The 19,937-nt window shown below is 38.2% G+C and overlaps 1 protein-coding gene across 1 annotated transcript in view; it reads left to right on the top strand.

Moving 5' to 3' along the window:
- The first annotated feature begins 4,534 nt into the window (after nt 1-4,534).
- The window catches only part of TMX4 (thioredoxin related transmembrane protein 4), a 123,312-nt gene continuing 107,909 nt past the window's right edge, over nt 4,535-19,937 (top strand). The window contains exon 1 of the mRNA XM_036750830.1: nt 4,535-5,028. Coding sequence (XP_036606725.1) covers nt 4,535-5,028 — 494 coding nt within the window. The remainder of the gene's footprint in view (nt 5,029-19,937) is intronic.

Here is a 19,937-nt window from a genome sequence, read left to right as displayed (position 1 = left end):
GGTTCAGCAGGAGAAGTAGTATTGCAAATGGGTGTCAACATGACTGAGTAGCAGAGCAAGTGGTGACTCCTGCTGAACTAGATGTCAACTTAGCTTAGATGCACAATTACACTAACCTACCTCCAACAGACTAAGACATTATTACTAATGAACTAGATGTCAACATGCTCACATATATCATAGTAGGATATTAGTACTATTGAAAACTAAGCAACAATGTGACAGAAGTTTAACAGAGTGACTATTAACTGGTTATCTTTGTGGCTCACGCAAATCAGAAGACGAGGCTAATTGTTGCAGATTTGGTCAAAGATAGGATTGACATACAGCAGAAAAATTAACTGGATGTCAACAGGACTTAGTCAACAGGGGAATCTAACTGTTTAAAGTCTGGTGCCTAACATCAACTAGATATTGGCAAGAAGACTCATGATAGAAATGGGGCTTAACATATCAGGTCATGAAACATGATTTCAACATGCTTTTGATATGATGTTAGAAATATAGTTCGACTTGACTCAGACATATCTGTTCAGGAACTTAACGCTGTCAGAAGTAGGAGTTAATGTGTCTCCCATCTCATATGGCAGATGAGTGGGACAAAAAGATCACCTTGGCTTAGTTTATGAGGAATAACTGAAAATGGTTAAGAAGATTCCAGTTAATGCATAGATGATCAGCTGTCAACTCTGCCACGCACTGGTCTCATCCACTGTTTTTCTGTATGGTCAGAACAACCAATAGCTAAAAAGACATTTATGCCAAATAAGGTAAAAATTACAAATGATGAGGTGGGGCAGACATTCAAAGAGGTGGTGAATGAAAAGGATAAAGAGGAATAGGGAGTGAAAGAATCTCAGGTCTCCATGTTTAGGAATGCCCAAGACTACTCAATATATTATCAACTAAGAAGGAAAGATTGATAACTTCATACAGTTTAGCAGATGAGCAAGCCACACAGAGCAAATGATAAGACATTGGCAGGACAGTAAGCAAGCAAAAGCAGCTAGCAGAAAAAGCTGTCCTCTTGAGTCATCCCTAACTTAACTCTACTCCCACCACAGTCAGTCAACTATCATTTATTAAGCTCTATGTGCCAAGAATTCTGACTAGGTCTCCTTGCTGCTCCTTGAACAAGATACACAGTACTCTAAGTCCCAACTTTGGGCATTTCTAGTCTGTTCCCTGTGTACAGAATGCTCTCTCTGCCTCATCCTACCACCTAGTTTCTTTGAGGTCCCAGATAAAATCCCAACACTTCCTATCCCTCTAAATTCCAGTGCCTTCCCTGTTATCATTTAAGATTCATCCTGTATACTGTCTTAATTGTGCTTACTTGCATGCATGTTGTCTCTCCCATCAGATGATGAGCTCCTCCCTTGAATGCAGAGAGTCTTTTGCCTTGGTATTCCCAGAGTTTAGCACCATGCCTCAAATAACTGATATTTAATGTTTATCAACTGTCAGGAGTTGAACCTTCAGGAACTGTCAAACTATTGACCTTTTTCTAGGCTATTATCTTTATTACCTTTGCAACATCTGATGATTATACACTGCTAAACACTTGGAGTTTCCATGGCATTTCTCTCTGGCTGATGTCCTTCAGTCTTCTCTACTGGTCTTTCTCCTAAGCTATATGCCTTTGGTACTCCTGAACCCTGTCCTACACTCTCTTCTTTCCTTAACAGAAACCACTGGTGATCTCATTACCTTCCTAAGTTCAGCAAGCAGACCACTACCAGAACTAGACTTTTCCATATCAATCTCTCTCCTGAATTCCAGTCCTGGTTTAGCTTGTTTTGGTTTTCAGTAATACTTCCAAGTTATATTGCCAACAATAATTAAATCAGGTCAAAGAGTATAATTATTTTTGTAATAATATGTAATTTTATTATACAATGCCAGATTGCTCTCTAAAAGGCTTCTACTCTGTTATGATTCAACTTGCAGTACAGTAAGTCAGTGTACTTTTTTCCCACAACCTCACCAGTTTTACCTGGTAAGGCCTTCAAAGGCTAGTTTACCATTTACCAGCATGGGATTCTTTTTTATAGATTGCACTTGATACAAGCTCCTTATGTCCTTTAAATTCTGTGATTCATTTCTTTAAATTACTTTTGCCCATTTGCTGCATATGAAGCAATCCCTTAAAGTTTTAATTTGTGTATCTCTGGTTATTAGTGAGGCTGTGTATTTCAAATTACCAATTTTAATAGTTATATCCTTCCAAAAAGCTTCCATTGCAACATATATGGAATTACTACCAACACTACCAGGACTTCCATTTTGTCACATTTTTAATGTCATTTGCAATATTTTTCCATCTTAGTTCCAAATGCCTTACATGAATTTTCAGTCAAGTACAGAAGTATTTTCCCTGAGAGTTACCTTTTTGTTGAATAAAAGCACTCAATTTTCACTGTGTGATTGAAATACATGCTTTACTCCTTTTTAATGTTTAAGAGTCTCATCCAGCTGAAATTCATTGGAGTTACACAACATATAAAATGTAGCTCTAAATCCCTTTCCTACGTGGTTATTATTTTTCCTAATTACACTTGGTAAATGAATTCTTCAGATTTTTTTAAACTTTCTACAGGCTTATCAAATACTAATCTTTCATGAACAATTTTTTTTTTTTTTGCCAAATTTGGTGTACCTTTAAGTTTACTGATCTAATTTTTCCATTGTTTCCTGAACCAGATAGCTTTGAAAACTGCTTTATATCTTAAAAATCTAGGAGTACAAGAGTACCTTTGACTCTTCAGAGTACTCCTACTTTAGATAGTTGCATACTACTTTTTCATATAAATTTTAATATGATTTTAACTAATTCCATAAAGGTCACTGGCATTTTCGCTTTACCTTAAAATTTAATTTGTAGTATCTTTATCTTATCAGACTCATTCACAAATAGTGGATGTCCCTCCAGTTACTTAATTCTACTTTAATTTTGTAAGAGCTTTAATTTACTCTTCTGAACTATGACTCCCACCACCACTATGGCCAAGAGTGCCTCTATTCTTTAAGTAATTTTTCTGGGACAAGGAATGCTCTCCCTTTTTCTATTACCTTTGATAAGAGCCCTCTCCAGTATATACCACATTTTGAAGTGCACTATTAATTATCCTCTAATGAAAAATTCTCCCATCTCTATGCCTTTGCCTAAGAATGCTCTGCTTCTTTACCTTCACTTCGTTATAATGCTAGCTTCCATTAAGGGTCAGTTCAATTGCTCTTTCTTCCTGATCCATCTTCCTGATCCCCCATTTTGTTGGTGCTTTCTTCAGAAATTACCAACTACAAATCTGTGAAGATGTGAACTCATATTAAAATGTAGGCTCCTTCAGAGAAGGAACCATTTTTATTTTTGTACTCCTAGCTTTTGCCAGTGTTCTATACACAGCACATTTAAAAATGTTTTTAATGAATTGTAAAATGTAACTGGCTTCAAATATTTGTAAAGCAAACTTGTGGTTGCCTGTAAATTTGTTCCTACTTTAGAGGGCAAAACTAAAGTGGAAGTTATAAGGAAGCACATATATCAGGATTGTACAATACGAAATAGGGAACACATCCTTTTCCTTGGTTATATTCAAGGAGAGAATGGATCAGATTGCTGTCATAAAATGGATTTCCAAGAAAAGAGCAGGTAGTTGTACTAAATGATCTCAAATCTAGTCTTAAATCTTTCACAATTGCTGCTTTCACTTAATTGCCTATTTCATTCCTGAAATGCCTTATTTAAAGTTCAATACACATTCTACTAGTTTCTCTAACTCCTTTCTTGATAACCGTAGAACCCATTAACTTCTCACTTTGTACCACTAAAGGAATCTGATTAAAATCCCAACTCTTTAAGTCTTCTAATCTTTTTCAAGTGGTCTCTTCATCTGCAAAATGGTGATGCTTTGGGCAAAATGCTTCTTCGTAAATTTTCAGGTCAGACGTATCATTGGTAATTATTAAAGAAAAGTAGCTAGAGTCATGCTAGGCAAGTACTTCATAAATCCTTAGCTTAATATATACCTATATCGAAGTCCATAAATAAAAGTGTCGTATCAAAAATCAATTTCACATAAATACAACTGCAATTCTTTTAAAATAGCCTATCTTAATTTTTTTCACGAATACTTATCTTAAACCTTCTGAATCATGCTGGCTAGGTTTTAAAATACCAAGTCAAAAACTACCTTCATTTTCCCTCCAGCACCGAATGCCTAATATTTCTCTCAGAAACAACATGAAAATCTACCACAGGTAGCTGTTCCTGTTTTTGTTTGCCTTTTCCCTTTCTCTCCAAGGGCCCAACACGAGCCGCAACAAAAAAAATCCCCACACCCTTCTTCCACTGCGGAGCCACCACCAAAGCTTCCCTTTTAATAAAAGCACGTTGGCTCATCGGTTTATTTTAGGCTGTGGCAACCATCAAAAGGAGGGGAGGAAAGGGCGCTGGTTGCTATGGTAACCAACCCCAAGCCAAAAGCAAGGGAAAAGGGAAAGAAGGCGTGGAAAAGACCAGGAGGCTGAGAGGATGGAGACTGGGGGGAGGGGGAGGTTGGCCGGGGCTTTTCGGCTTTTCCTCCCTGTTTGGTCTAGCCAAAGACCCAACCTGGGGTACCCTCCGCTCAGGTTAAGAAGCCAGGGAATTGGGGAATCTCTCCGGACCACCTTAAAAAAGAAAGGGAGAAACGGGTGGGGGCCTGAGGTGGTGAGCGGGGGGTGGGAAAAAAAACTGGAGCCCGCCCCCCTCCCCGCCGCAGAGCCAGCCTCCGCTTCACTTCCTGACTTTCAAAGCTTGTCTTCCCTCCTGCCTTTCAACATGGCCGGCCCAAGCGCCAGGGAGGCCCGGGGGCCTGGGGCCCCAAGCTTCGTGGCCGTTGCCGTGGCCGTGGCCATGGCCATGGCGCTGACCGGGCCCTCTCAGGCGGCTGCGGCGGCAGCAGGGCAGGAGGAGCAGAGCCGGGTCCGAGCTATGACCTCCTCCAACTGGACCCTGGTGCTGGAGGGGGAGTGGATGCTGAAATTGTAAGTCACCCCCTCCTTGTCTCTTGCCCAGGCTGCCGTTGCCCCCACCCCCAGCCGGTATGGACGAGGGGGTCCCCTAAAATCCCCGGCCCCGGGCTGCAGACTCCCCCCTCCCTCTCTAGGTTGCTAGCCCCCAAACCCGCAATGCGCCCGACTTGCGGCGCCCGCGCTCCAGCTCTGAGAGCTGAGTGGGGGCGCATGCGCCTTTTGAGAGCTCGCGCCGGACGAGCCCCCTACTCCCTCCCCCTCGGGAGGAAGTGTGTAGTTCCCCCTGCTGAGCTCCCTTTTTAGAGGGAAAGAGGAAGGTATTACGTGCACAAAAGAGGAGAATGAGGGTTTCTGGGAAAAGAGGTTGTCTAGGGGCTGGGGGAGAGAGAGGAGTCCTGTGTGCTTTAGAATGGGCTTAGAGGAAGATGAGATTTCTGGAAAAAGGAGAAATGGAGCTTTAGGTTTTGATAAAGCGGGGAGTAAGCCATGAAGTTTGAAAAGGTTTTGATCCTTTTAGATGGCCAAATAAAAGGGTTTGGGGGTCGGGGAGTGCTTTTCTTGGGGGACATGGAAGGAAGGGTCTGTTTGAATAGCCTGTCAAACGTTCTTTCACTTCTCAGAGCAAGGAAGAAGTGGGGAGAGGCACCAAAGTTAGAGTTCGTAGCCCAGCTAAGAGAAGGTCCTCCGGTTGCAGGGGTTTAAGGGCATGACTCCGCAGACTTGCACATTCTCCTGCAAAACCAGCGCAGTAACGTGGAAAGAGCTTTTCTTTTTTTTAATTGGGAGTTAGAGGAGCTGGGTTTGAATCATTTGCTACCATTAAGTCGTGATCTCTCAGGGATTCGTTTTTTATTTTTTGCTTAAAATGGACCAGATTCCTTCTGAGGTCTCTTACAGCACTGAATCAGTATTCTGATCCTTGGATCTGGGACCTGTATCACTCTCCCGGGAAAGGAGTTCAGGAAGGGGAACGCAAAGCTGGAGCAATTGGGAAAGGGGTTCTTTTGTGTGTACTCTCTGTTTAGGTTCCCGTGGTGTAAGGGATAAAATGTTGATTTTGGAGTGAGAAGACCTTAGTTTCTTCATCTGTTAAATTTTTTATCTCATATCTCGTAAGTGTTGTTACAAAAGTGCTTTGCAAACCGTACAGACTCAAAATTAATGTAACCTTTTGTAGCTCCTCTCATTTATAAGACCTTGGGCACGTTGCCTGAGTTTTTTGGACTCCATTTGCTCCTTTCTAAAATGGAGCTAGATTAGTTGATCTATAAAGGCTATTTGAGAGCTTGGGCCTAAATGTGAAAATAGGTTGTACCAAAGACTACCTCAGTCTTTGAAGAACTTCCCTTAAGAAGAGAAAAGAGAAACACACCACAGGGTAACTAATATACGGGTGTAAATATGTCAGATTGAACAATGTTGTCAAATGTTTCTGTTATAGATTCATCTATATGATGATAAGACACTAAGCAATGCATAATAGTGTTTAAGATGAATTTAATTCTAGTGCTTGGCAAATAGTAGGTGCTTAATGCTGACTGTACAGGGTGGAAAAGAGGACCTTGATGAATCTTTGAACATGGAGTTGAAATGATGATAAGTTTTTTTAATCAGAATATTTCCTGAAGATGGGATTTGAAAAGGTTTTTTTTTTTTATTGTTTCTGTCTTGAGGAAGGCAGGTAATGTATGTAATTTGAAGGGAGAGGATGTTCCTAGTTGAGGTAGTAAATGACCTGACAGCACAGAGCTGGATGTCCATAGGTGTATGAAAAGCTTCATGAAACTGCTGGTCTCATTGGCCAAAGGGAACAAAAGCATCATCCAGGAAGCTATGAGAAATAATGCCAGAGGAGGCAGACTAATGAAGGGTTGAGCGTAACATGTCCTGTTCATATTTGATAACTGATTTGAAGATAAAGATGTGCTCTTATTTTTCTGGAAGGTACAGGATTCCACAGTAGCAATCAATCCATCTTCAGCACTATAATAGTTCTGATACCTCCTTTCACTCTGATTGAGTGAAAGCTGTTGAGGTTACCATGCATGCTAATGCCACTTTTTCAATGCTTATCTTTTGGTTATTTAAGAACAAATTTTTAGTCCAATTCCATATGATTTGGTGTTAGCTATACGCTTCTTAAAATACTTTTGAACAGTAATTGTAGATCTTTCTAGTCCTGAAACCAAAGAAAAAGAATTGGAAAATAGGGGTTAAGGCAGGAGTGGGAAACTTGCAGCCCTCTAGGGTGGCATTTGAGGACCTAGAGGGCCACATGGGGCCTCGAGGCCGCAGGTTCCCCACCCTTGACCATTAGGGTGAAATTACCCATAATAAAAAACACTTTATAGCATTTTTAATAATGAAGTAAATGAAGCACCAATAACCTCAGTATTTGGTACTGAAGGACTTTAATGTTTATAGACATTCAAATGTATCCATGTTTTCACTGCTGTGTACTACCCTGATCAGTAAATATTATAGCCCAACTATTTCCTCTTCATATTTAATACTTGTATACATTTTTCCCGTAAATCTTTTGTAAAGGATCTATCCTACTTACTAGACTTAACTTTTTCTATTTTAGCATTTTAGGGATGTGAAAAATACTAATCTGTTATAACCACCCTTTTCTTCCTCTCATATGGTGAGAGCACTATAATTCAGGCTTCCATCACCCTAATAGCCTCCATGATCCTTCTCTTTGCTCATGTCTAACTATGAGGCTCCTCTTAGTAGCTACTTATTGTCTCTGTCTGGCATTTTTTAAAACCCTTTACAATCCATTCAATTCAACAAAATATTTATTAAGTGCCTACTACAGCCAGGTACTATACTGAGGGCTGAAGGTAACAAATAAGAAAAAGACAGTTCCTTCCCCAGAAGAGCTTACAATTTAAAGGGGGAAAACACCTACAGGCCAGGGAAGGGGGGAAGGGATCACTAGGAAGTATCTTAGGGTGTTGAAACTAAGCTCTAGCCTGACTTTCCTGGCCGACTACATCTTTTTCCTATTTACATTCCAACCTGAATGACCTATTTGATATTTCTTCATATAACAGATCTGCTTTTTCTACAAGTTTCCGGCATGCATGGGGCATGGGATGTTTTCTTTCTCTTCAAGGAGGGCAGCGTAGTGTTGTGACTAGTGCGTTGGATTTAGAGTAAGAAAAACCTGAGTTCAAATGTTGCCTCACATTTACTAGTCGTGAAACCATGAACAAGTGACTTAAACTTCCTATGCCTCATTTTCCTCATCTGTAAAATGGTTGGATATGAAGATTTCTAAGGACCCATGATATTCCAGAGCTATATTATAATCCTATCACCTCTGTTGGAGCCCTTACTTATTTTCAAGGCTCAGCTCATGTTACCTTTGAGAATACTGGGGTTAAAGATACAGGTTTTCACATGTAGCAAGTAGTTAGGGATTATCGGAAGCTATTAAGCAACTTTCCAAAGGCATCTGCAATTCTTAAGTGTGTGTAGAGACTACCTTCATAATAATTTTATGGAGAGAAAGTAAGCATATAGTTTGAGAGTTGCTTTTTTTGGCTTATTTTTTTTTGTTAAGAGTAGCAACATGATCTTTCATACTTTTTTGTACTGTGCTGAAGAGACGAAATAACCACATATGTAGCCTTTGTACTCTAGGGGGTGCACACTTACATTCTACAGGAGGAATATGAATTATAAGTAAAAATTACACATTTATTTTGTTTATTTAGGGTATTCCCCAAAGTCTTAGTGCAATTTAATAGCTTCAGACTGTGCTAGGACTTTAGGAACATTCTATTTTCTATGTACATGTTACCTCCCCCAATAGATTTTTGAATTCCTGGAGGACACAACTTTCACTTTTTTCTTTTTATGTTGAGGGCCTAGAATATGTAAGAAATCAAGATTTTACCAAGAACTCTGCAGACAAACTACTGAAGCTAGGAAAAAAGAGTTTTATTTACGGTCTTGCAAGATCTGGGTGTCCAAAAAAGTAGGGCCCCCCCTGCAATGTGAAAATACAATCTTTTATTCCCTATCCGGAATGCATATCCCTCCCCTGGCTCCCCATTGGCTGGGTACTGCAGAATTTACAACCTATTCCAGAATGCCAAAGACCCAACCCCAGGTGAGTCTCTGCCCATTTACATTTCCCATTTCCCCCCATTTTGATGCTGTATTTTATGTTTTAGAGCAGGGCTGTCCAACCTTAGGTTATCTTAGGGCCATATTAAAATAATAATTTGAGGGCCACACCCAGAATAAAAAATACAGTACACTAATAGAAAGTGGGAGAATGTGCATCATCAGTATGACAGGCGATGGTGCTAAGCGTGTAAGCAAACACAACAAAGCAATAGTACAGCAGTATAAAGGTAGGTGCATACTGACTAGTCCCACAGATCGATTGAAAATTCCCTGTGATATGTTTCATCTGTAATACTGCTTAAAAACACCAAAGAAAATTAACATCAATGGGATTACTTATTAGTGATGGAATTAGAAAATCTAATAAGCATTCCATGCAAATTATTTTATTTTTTCCCTTGTGAAAATTAAAATCTACAGGTGGGCCACATAAAATCGCACTGCAGGCCCCATGTGGCCCATATTTTGGACAGCCCTGTTGTAGAGTATTCCAAACTCAGGATGTTGGCATCACTGCATCACTCAGATTTGTGATCTCCATAGCTTGAGAAAGGAATTTTCTCAATTGCTAAGAGAGTTGGCCAAAGTGTAAGTTGGAAATACAATCCAGGATATCCGTAAGAAAAGTTCCAGTATTTAACATGGTGTCTTGGTTTAATGGGCCTCCTCCTTAATGGATTTTACCTGGCCTTGCAGTTTTTTGACCCAGAAAAAAGGTATTCTCAGAGAAAAAAGAAGGGAAGTCTGCTCTGGGGTATGCTTAATCAACACCCCCCCACTGCTTTCTTCTACAATCAATTTATCTCTTGCATTATACATAAGTAACCAATAAGTGAGAGATTTTGTGACATGTATGACTCCTTAGGTTTCATAAATTATGTATTAACATGATTTCTGTGAAAACCAAAGCTTAATACTTACAAATAGTGGCAGATGATGTAGAATAGGCACTGAATAAAGTTTGTGGATTGACTGAAGTAAACACAAAGTTACACTGAGTGATCTCAAGAGGAAGAGAGTACCAACACCTAAGGGGAGTCAGGCAAGGCCTCTTGCTGGAGATGGTGCACAGACCATGTTCTGAAGTAAGGAAGAGGCAGAGTTGAGGGCAAAGAACACTCCAGATATGAGGAACCTATGCAAAGTCATGGAAGTGAGAGACAGAATGTCATAATATGGAGACGAGTTAATGGGCTAATTTGATTGGAGCATAATGCAAAGAGAGAAGCATTAAGACTAGAAAAATAGGTTGGAGCTATATCATAGAGGCCTTTAAATACCAGATTTAGGATTTTATATTTTAACCAAAAGGCCATTAGGGATGCACTTCTGCTTCTTGGGCTAGGAATACCAGGGCCAGACCTGTGCTTTAGGAATATTAAGTTGGAAGTTATGTGGAGGATGAATTGGAAAGGAATGAGACTGAATGTAAGGAGACCAATTATGAAGCCATTGTTATAGTATGGGTAAGAGATAATGAGAACCTAATTTAGAGAGATGGTCATTGGAAGAGATAGAAAGGGATGAATGTGAGAACTTATGTGGAAGTAACACTGACGAGACTTGGCAACTAATTGGATGTAGGAGTGACAGACTGAAAAGTGCAGGTTAACTTACGCCAAGGTTATAAACCTGATTGGCTGAAAAAAATGGCAAGTACCCTATACTGATATAAGGAAGTTAGGAAAAAGGGATTTTTATTTTAATATATTTAGGATATATTGAGTGCAGGAGGCCAATAGGACATCCAGAAAGAGATATCCACTAGGCAGTTAGTGATCTTGGATTCAAGTTCAGCTAGACCTATGGATCTGAGAATCATCTGCATAAAGATGGTTAGTAATAACAATAATAGCATTTTAGTAGAGTGTGAGTTTGCAGAAAGCTTTACATAGAGTATTTTAAATGATCTTCCCAGCAACCCTGGGTGCTCCTATTATCCCCACTTTACAGATGAGAAAATTGAGAAACAGGTTAAGTGATTTGCTAATAAGTATATTAAGCAGATAGGATTTGAACCCAAATCATCCTGATGTCAAGTTGCTGCCAAGTTTTCCTGACTCTCAGCTGTGCTATCTACTATGCCACATAGAGTAAATGAGGTTATCAAGAAGAGACAATGTAGAGATAGAAGAGAAGAGGACCTAGGCCACAGCCTCAAATGACACCTTCATTTAGAAGTAGGAGAAGGGTGGTGATTTAGTAATGGTCCAGAAGGAGTGGCCAGATAGGTATGAAAATCAAACCAGAGCAATGTCATGAAAATCTTCAGGAAAAGTGTCCATCCAGAGTCAAGCAGCTCTTCAGAGTGGTTAAAAGGGTAAAGACTAAGAAAAGGGCAACCAATTTAGCAAATAAGTGATGATTGGTAATATCAGAGAGCTTGATTTCAGTTGATGGATAGGGATCATGGGGTTTAAATCCAGAATGAAAGAGTCCGAATTGAGCTAAAGAAGAAGAAATGAGGCAAAGAGGTATGTACGATAAAGCCAGAAGATAGAACAAACGTTTTAATAGGAATGCTGAAATGCATGATGGAGAAAAAAAATCATTAGATTTCAGGATTGTGGATCTCCATATCAGTAATCTTGTCATTCAGTATGTCAAGAATCAATCAGTGCTTATCAGTAAAGAGGAAAAAACTATATATATATATATATATATATATATATATATATATATATATATATATATATATATACATACATATATACATATACATACATACACATTCTGAAAAAGTTGGGGCTATGTTACAGAATCCCCAGTATGCCGTCATTTTAAATCCTCAGAATTAATTTCAGTATGAAGCTACTGTCAGGGTTCACAGTGATATCACAATGGCAAAACTTATTAGAGCAGAACACATCCTAACTATAGTCACTGATAAAAATAATATAGTGGAAAGGTACACTTTTTTCAAGTTTGAAAAGCATAGTAAGCCAAAAATTCTTATTTTGTAAAAAAAGTACTTTAGATGTCCACTAAAGTCCCAGTTCTTTATCTTATGGTGGTATTGATGTGACCATGGGTTCTCAAAGACAAATCTAGACTTTGGTGGGGCCTATGAAGCCAAAGAGGCTTCAGGTACAGGCTCAACAACAAATTGTATGTGACTTCAGACCTGTATCTGAAATTTAGCTAGTTTCAGAGAGGGTCATCCCTAGAAAGCTGACCACCAAGGTCTGGGAGGATAGTGAGTGAGATCTATGCCCATGTAGGGAATACCTACCCCAGTAGAGTCATAATTCTTTTGAAATATTGAAGCACCTAGCTTTATTATACAGTGAATCACATAACAAATATTCATTGAACCCCAGCTGGCTATCAGCATGGGATTAAGGTGTCATAAGCAAATACAAGTTGCCAAAGTGCCATAGGTACATCACCTACTGTACAGTTCTAGTGAAGACGAGGAACTGGCACACTGGTTGAAACTATTAGGACCTTGGTTTGACCTTTGCTTTTAGAAGTTAAGAATGTGGATTGACAGGAAAAACATAAAATTCACTTTGGCTAAAATAGCAAAACTGTCCAGTATTATGTCCCTGGAGAGATGGGTATTTTAGCAGATTGTATTGTTCAAAGGTACTAATTTATGTCCACCTTCAGACTTGTGTTTTTTTTTTCTGCCTACAAAAGAGGAGATAATTTCTTTTGAATATTCAATATTTTTGAGGTTCATTGACTACTCAGTAGGTTGCAGCTATAGAGGTCACTTCTCACTTAGGAAATTTAGAGGTTTAAAATTTCATTAAGCCAGGTTGAAGCCTCATGCCAGGGACTGACATAAACTTAAACAGTAATTGTTTTCTAGAAGTGAAGCATTCTATCAAGTACCAGTTTTTTTATTCAGTGCTTCCACAATGAAGTCATTGTGGAATTTTATTTTGTATCCTGTGATGAAAGAAAAGGCAAGAAGGGATCATTATTTTCAATTATGGTCAACATCTTTATGTTTCCAGGGGAAATATTCTTTAATGCCAAAAAAAAGCAAACTGAAAATTTGGGACAGTTAACATTAAGATTATGATTTCAATCATGACAGACAAGATAAAATTCTTAATTATATTTGAAACTTGAACAGTTTTTCTTTCAAATGTACTTAAGAGCTATTGCATTTTGATAATTATATGAAAATCTTCTTTTCTGCTCTAACATGCCTTGACTTGATTAGAGATGAGCCTGGTGTTTCTTGGTTAAGTTTGCCTTGGCCTATGTTTCCTCCTTTATGGAAGAAAACTATAGATGACAAAAACAGGTCTGTCAGTGGGCTATAAAACAATATTGCAGCCTGTAGGTTTACATTTTAGGCACATGCAATTGTTTAATAAAATGTGTTTGTGAATAGAAAGAAAAAAAATAATAGCCCCTGCCTCCTCCTTAAATATTCTTTTTCATTAAAAAATGCCAAATGCAATTGGTGATTGTCACCATTAGTTAGTTAATTGGTTCTTGGGAAATTCAGCATAATTAGCAACTCTTGATATAATGTAGGGGTAGTTTCTGAAAAAAACACATCTAATTTTTCTTTCTGTATTTTTCTAGCTAATCGTCAATCAATGCTTTTAACCATCTTATTTGAATTTCCTACAGAGAAATGTTTGTAAAAATTGTTAAAGAGAAAAGTCAGTAGAAAAGCAATATATTCAAAATATATCTATCATTCACTACTGTGTTCTGCAGCTTTTATTTTCTTAGAAGATTCTACACATGTGTTTTCACCGTCATTTCTTTTATTTTGGTACCATATTCCTGTTTCAAATAATTTTTTTTCAATATTTTGGATCCTTTTATATCCTCCTATCCATTCATTTTTTTCTTCCCAGTCCTCCCATTTCAGCTTTTGTAAAACTGTTGCCTTAAGTTACCTTCTAATGTGAAATATTGCCATTGTGTTGTTCTGTCTTTCACCTCAGTGCAAAATGCGTATTCTCAAAAATATTATCAGTGTTTTTGTTGTGGAGCTGTGTGGGCATGCACATGAGTGCGTCATCCTTATTGTTTCCCATCACCTTTCCTCATTCAGTTGTTTAATAACTTTTGACTTTTAGAAACCTGCTTTGATTTTATTTTTATTTTTTAAATCACAAATGATACCAGTGGTTGACAGAAGCCCTAGAAAGACAACTTTGTTTCTTCTGAATCAGAAAAATGTGCAATGGGATACAAAGTTTGTGTACTTTTTTGTTTCTTTCCCAGGGGGAAAAATCAAGTCAGTGCATAAGTAGCTTAATTTCTGCATGCCTCCATTTTCTAAAAAGGAATCAAAATGAACAGGTTATCTATTCAGGTTAAATTATACTAACCACTTTGCAGAACACAAAGATTTTAAAGCATCATCTCTTTTGCCCATAATATTGTTAGTAGCTAATGTGAAAAATCAGATGGTGGAATGAAACCTCTACCTCTTCTCATTATCTTCTTTTTCTTTCATTGCTATTCTTTGACTATTTTTCTGACAATGAACAATATCTTGACAGTACCTGTTTAGTCTCATAGCTTTAAGTAAGTCCTTATAGGAAACTTTCAGTTGCTTACATTTAAGGACTCTGTGTTGATTGATTCACTTTCCTTTTCTTAGGAACCTAAATAGCACAAATAACCTGATTGTAAAGCTATTATTTGCTATTAATAAGTTTAGGTGTTGGTGGACAATAGTCAAACATGGAATACAATGTCCCTTTAACAGATGATAGCCTGGGTGCTTGAGGGGAGTGAGACAAGTTCTCTCTACTCACTTCTAAGTTGATACTGGCGTTGTAGAAGCCTGTCAGTGAGATTCTAAATCTAGCTGAAGAATGAGCTGTAGTTCCAATACTCAAATCACCTGATAAGTGCAAATGGGAAAGTCTAGGGTCTACTCTGTGACCCTGTGCAATCTCAGCAGGTAATTGTTTAGAGAAAGGTGAATGTGCCCCACTCCCAACTAGAAAAGCTGTGGAACCTATTTCCCTTGGCAGTGAAAGTGAAGAGGAGTGTTCAGTCCCCATGTGTATCTAAGAGGAAATATATATCCTAGAATTCATTTAATTCTCTCCTGAATTTTATCTCTTGTGATGAAATTTCTTACAATGAAATGTGTCATTAAAATTCACCCCCTTTGTTGACAGAGGCATGTGTAATCATTCAGTTATTACCTTCAGGAGCATGTCTCAAGAACACCCTTGTGTTTTATAAAGCTGCTCAGCATCACCACTCCCCATCCTTCAGACATTCCATTTCAAAGCTGAATTTTTTTTAGCCCTGCCACCATTTTTATCATGAGTTTTCAGCATTGCCAGTTACAATTCTCTGGTGGCATTTACTGATAACCCTGTCCTATTGTAAAATAACAAATCCTATCTCATAGTTTACATCTCTTTTTGATACAAATGTTCCATCAAAAAGGCCTTGTTTAGAAAAAGGAAGAATTGCCCTGCAGCTTTAGCAGGGCTTGTTTAATGACTGTGGATTTCGTTTTGTTTGGTGAATCATAGAAAAATTGAGCATTTCTCAAAATTGTTGCAGTAAATGATTCTGAATGATATGATCAAACTAAAATCTAAGGGAAAATTGGTTGCCTTAGATATCTTTCATCAGCTTTTTAAAAATGATGAGAGAGAGGAAAGGCAAAAATGTATTCGAAAAGATCAGTCAAGTTCGTACTAAGATAGGACAAGACAAATCTATTATGGAATAGAAGCATTTGATTTGTACTTTCTCGGGGAAATATACTAATCTAGATTTAAGTAATTTATTTCATTTCTTCAAAACTGCTAAAAATAAAATATTTAATGAATCAATGTATAAGTTACATTTCAATCAAAATTTTAAGTATCACCAAGTATATTTTATATGCATGTCATATAGTTTTAGACTGAATGTACAAAAACAGGTTGTAAAGATGATTGTAGAATTTACTTTAGTGATAAAAATTAGGCCATAAAAACTTAGAACCCAACTAACTGGGACCCACAGTAGATTGAACTTGCTTACTCTTCTAGCAGAAATCTCAAAAAGCAAGCTGACATTTTAAATTTAAGTACAAATTCAGCCCAATTTCCTACACCTTTTGACTATCAACATGTACTATATATAAAAATTAATGTTCTTAATAAAGATACTAAAGCTCTTCTAGAGTCTGAAGTGTTCACTAATGTTTATTTTATCTACTAAGAAAAAGAAGTGGAGTACATTTTATAAGCATTTGATTTACCTTTGATTTATATAGGGTTTTAAAGTTCTGTTAATCAAAATATTTTATTTCCTAAGCCTTCTGGTTACCTAAAATTTCACTATGATATAATTTGATCAAAATATTAAATAATTTACTGATTGTCATTAGCCTCTTTGTGATTTTGAAGGTTAATATTGAATTAAGTAATTTGCATAGTCTTTGGAAAATTCTTTTATTTTAAACTTTTGTCAGCAATCACAATGGCATGAGACTTCTGTAAAAACCGGGTTTATTACAAGAGAAATGAACATGCATGTGGAGCCCAAAGGGTTCCCAGTCTGTACAGAAGTATATATTTTTTATAATAGCAGGACAAAGGAAAGTGGGGATACCAGGAAGGGGTATCACATGGGAGGGGAATGGTACAGTAAAAGTGGGGGAAAAAAACAGGACAATTCCCCACAGAGAGCAGCAGGGTGCAGGCAAAAGTGTCATTCTTTTCCCTTGGAAACTGTTAGCTAGACTATGAAGATAGGAGGGTCTGCTTATCTGCAAAGAGCCCCAGCTAGCTGCACAAGCATTGTCCCAACCTGGCACAAGACTGGCTGGTGATTGGCCTGGTGTGCCTTCCAGGAACACATAGGGAGTCCAGCTGGGGGTGCTACAGCAAGTTAGGTCAGCTCAGGGAGAGCTTTGTCCTTGACACACTCAGGGCCTCCTGCATTCCCTGGGTCCAGTATTTCTGGAAAATATGGCAACTCAAAAAGACATATTCAGAGGATCCTTAACAGCCCTTAACATTTTATAGGGTATATTTCAGCAGAGTTTCTGAAGTTTGCTATTTTTATGGCAATAGTTATGCCAAGAATTCAAGAAAAGGTACTAGTATGACAATTATCCTGACTACTGAATGCTGGTTCTTCATGTGAGTTTTGCAAAATAAAATAGGGTATTAGACAAAGACATAAATATGTGCAAAAGATCAAGAGACTATCAGCATAACCTATGAGGAGGTCACAGATTTCTGCCTCCTACATGAGATGTTTTCCAATTCTCCCAGCCACAAATGATGCTTTCCTTTCATTTCTTTCAACTAACTTGTATTTTTTAAATATTTTGTATTCTGAACTTAAACATTAAAAAAGGAGCATTCCATATGCAGTAGAACATAAAAGAGGAGTCTTTATGAAACCATGAATCTTTGTTTCAGACTGCTTTATGGGAAAAAAGTATATAATAAATTCTGCCCTTTGCTTTGAGAACTGCCCCACTCGTCTGTCCTCCTTTCTATGTGAACTTCACTCAGTTCTCTTTTGTGCATTTTTAAAATGTTAAAATGGCCCCCTTTTTGTCATCACTATTGCTAATTCACCCCCCTCCTCTCAATTAACTGAGAAAAGGGAAAAACAAAAACAAGATACAACTTGTAACAAGTAAGCACTGTCAAGGAAACCCACACAGCAGCCGAAAATGTGTCCCTGTACTTGGTATCCATCACTGTTCTACCAGGAAGTGAACTTGGGCAGGGGCCTATTGTGGTCCAATCTGTGAGCCTCAGAATGAACTGGGTTTAAGGTTTTCAGGAAGGAAGAAAGGAAAGAAAGAAGTCTAGCCAGTAAGTCTGACTTAGTGTGAATGTATTGTTTCTCTTTGGAACATGAATCCTGAGGGTCTTACTCTCCCAGCTTGATTTTTTTTTCCTTTTTTCTAATTAAAGGGGCCATCCCTTGACTCACTTCTTAAAGAGGCCTATTCACTGAGAATGGGCATTATCTCACTCTAAGTGAGTCCATGAAAAAGCCTTAGCCTAAAAGGACCAGGGTCTCCCATTGCATCATGGGTCATCTCCAGTCATCCTGATGAAGATTTGTTCACTGGACCCAGATGGCTCTGGAGGAGAAAGTGAGGTTGGTGACCTTGCACAGCCCTTTCTCACTCAAATCAAAGTCAACTGACACACATGTCATCATTTCCCTGATGTCATGGTCCTCTTTGAAAACGAAGGACAAACACAACCATCAGGAAGTGAGTAACATGCTCTATCAGAGACCTTCTGAAGACATGGTTTGTCATGTTGATCAAATTATCCAGCATTTAACAAACTGTTACTATGCACCAGGAGTTGTGCTAAGCAAAGGGAATACAAATACAAGCACAAAGAAGTACTGCCCCTACCCTCAAGGAGCTTACATTCTAAAAAAGGAGGGGGTAATAGAGAAGAGATGAAGGTACCCAGTTGGACACATTGTAGAGAAAGTCTGAGGGAGTCAGGACTTCAGCCTGGAGAGGAATGAAGACATGGCCAGCCCAAGTCTTCTCCTTAGTAGGTTCTGTGAGGAATCAGAGCATAATTTCAGTGTATAAAGTCCAGGGGTAAAAGTCCAAAGGACTGTGTGGGCTTCCAGGATGAAGAGGTTTCTAGGGTGTTGTAGAGAAAGACCCAGAGGAGTTATGAGTGCTGCCTACAGAGGACTGAAGACTCTTTGATCATAGCTATTAAGTCTTTCAAAGTTGTTTTTCTTTACAATATTGTTGTCCTATAAATTGTTCTCCTAGCTCCTCTCATTTCATTCTGTATAAATTCATACCACCCAGGAGTCAGTGAAATTGTCTGTGATCATGGCTTATGGCACAATATATTGCATTATATTCATATGCCATAATTTGCTTAGCCACTTCCCAAATGTCCGAAAATCAATCTAAGACATATGTAGATTCTAGTTCTTTGGTTCTCTTTCTTCCTTTTAGATTCCCACTTTTAGGATCAGGAGATTTGTTTTGCTTGTCGTTATTCCTTCCCTGGCATTATCCTTTCTCTTAATCACCCCCCGCCCCCACCCCCCCTCACCCCGCACCAACCCCACTTATTTCCCTGTTGAGTTTTTCCATGTGCACGTGTGTGTTCAACCTTTATTCATTTTAAACGAGTAAGATTCATCTGATAAGAACTCTTCCCCCATACACACGCATACAGCCATGTGTGTCTATCCATGTTTGTATATCCTCCTACACATTAATTATGAGAATTAGCAAGTTGCTCTAACCCCTTCTTCCTCCTTTCTATACTAGTGTATTCCTCTTTTTATCTTCCTTTCTCTTTTCTCTCAAAACTTGAAAAATGCATCCAATCTAGCCATCTTTCCCCAAGAACTTCCTGCTTCTTATCTAACTCTCAATGTTCTTTGAAGATATCAACCTTGTTTCTTCTCTTCCTATTAGAATGTTAACACTTAAAACTTTTAACACTTAAAACTTACATTTGGTTCCTCCTGCCATTTGCTCAATAAATTTAACCCTTCTAGGTTTCTTGGGTTTGTTTTCAAAGTCCTTACTCAGATCTCGTCCCTTCATAAAAATGTTTGAAAGTTCTCTATTTCACTAAAAGTCCATTTTCCTCCTTGAAAGATTAAGCTTTTCAGGTTAACTTATTCGTGTTTATAAGCTTTTTGGCATATTGTATTCCAGGAACTCCTTGGGTTTTTAGTATATGCTGCCAGTCTTGTGTAATTCAGCTGTAGTGCCTGGTGCTTGAACTGCTATTCTTTGCTTGCAGTATTTTTTCTTTGACATTAGAATGTTGGATTTTGGCTATGACATTTCTGGAATTTTTTATTTT

Source organism: Trichosurus vulpecula, chromosome 3, assembly GCF_011100635.1.
Source record: "Trichosurus vulpecula isolate mTriVul1 chromosome 3, mTriVul1.pri, whole genome shotgun sequence".
NCBI classification, from domain to species: Eukaryota; Metazoa; Chordata; class Mammalia; order Diprotodontia; family Phalangeridae; genus Trichosurus; species Trichosurus vulpecula.
The sequence above is the reverse complement of the archived record's forward strand: the minus strand, read 5'-3'. Positions and strand labels throughout refer to the sequence as shown.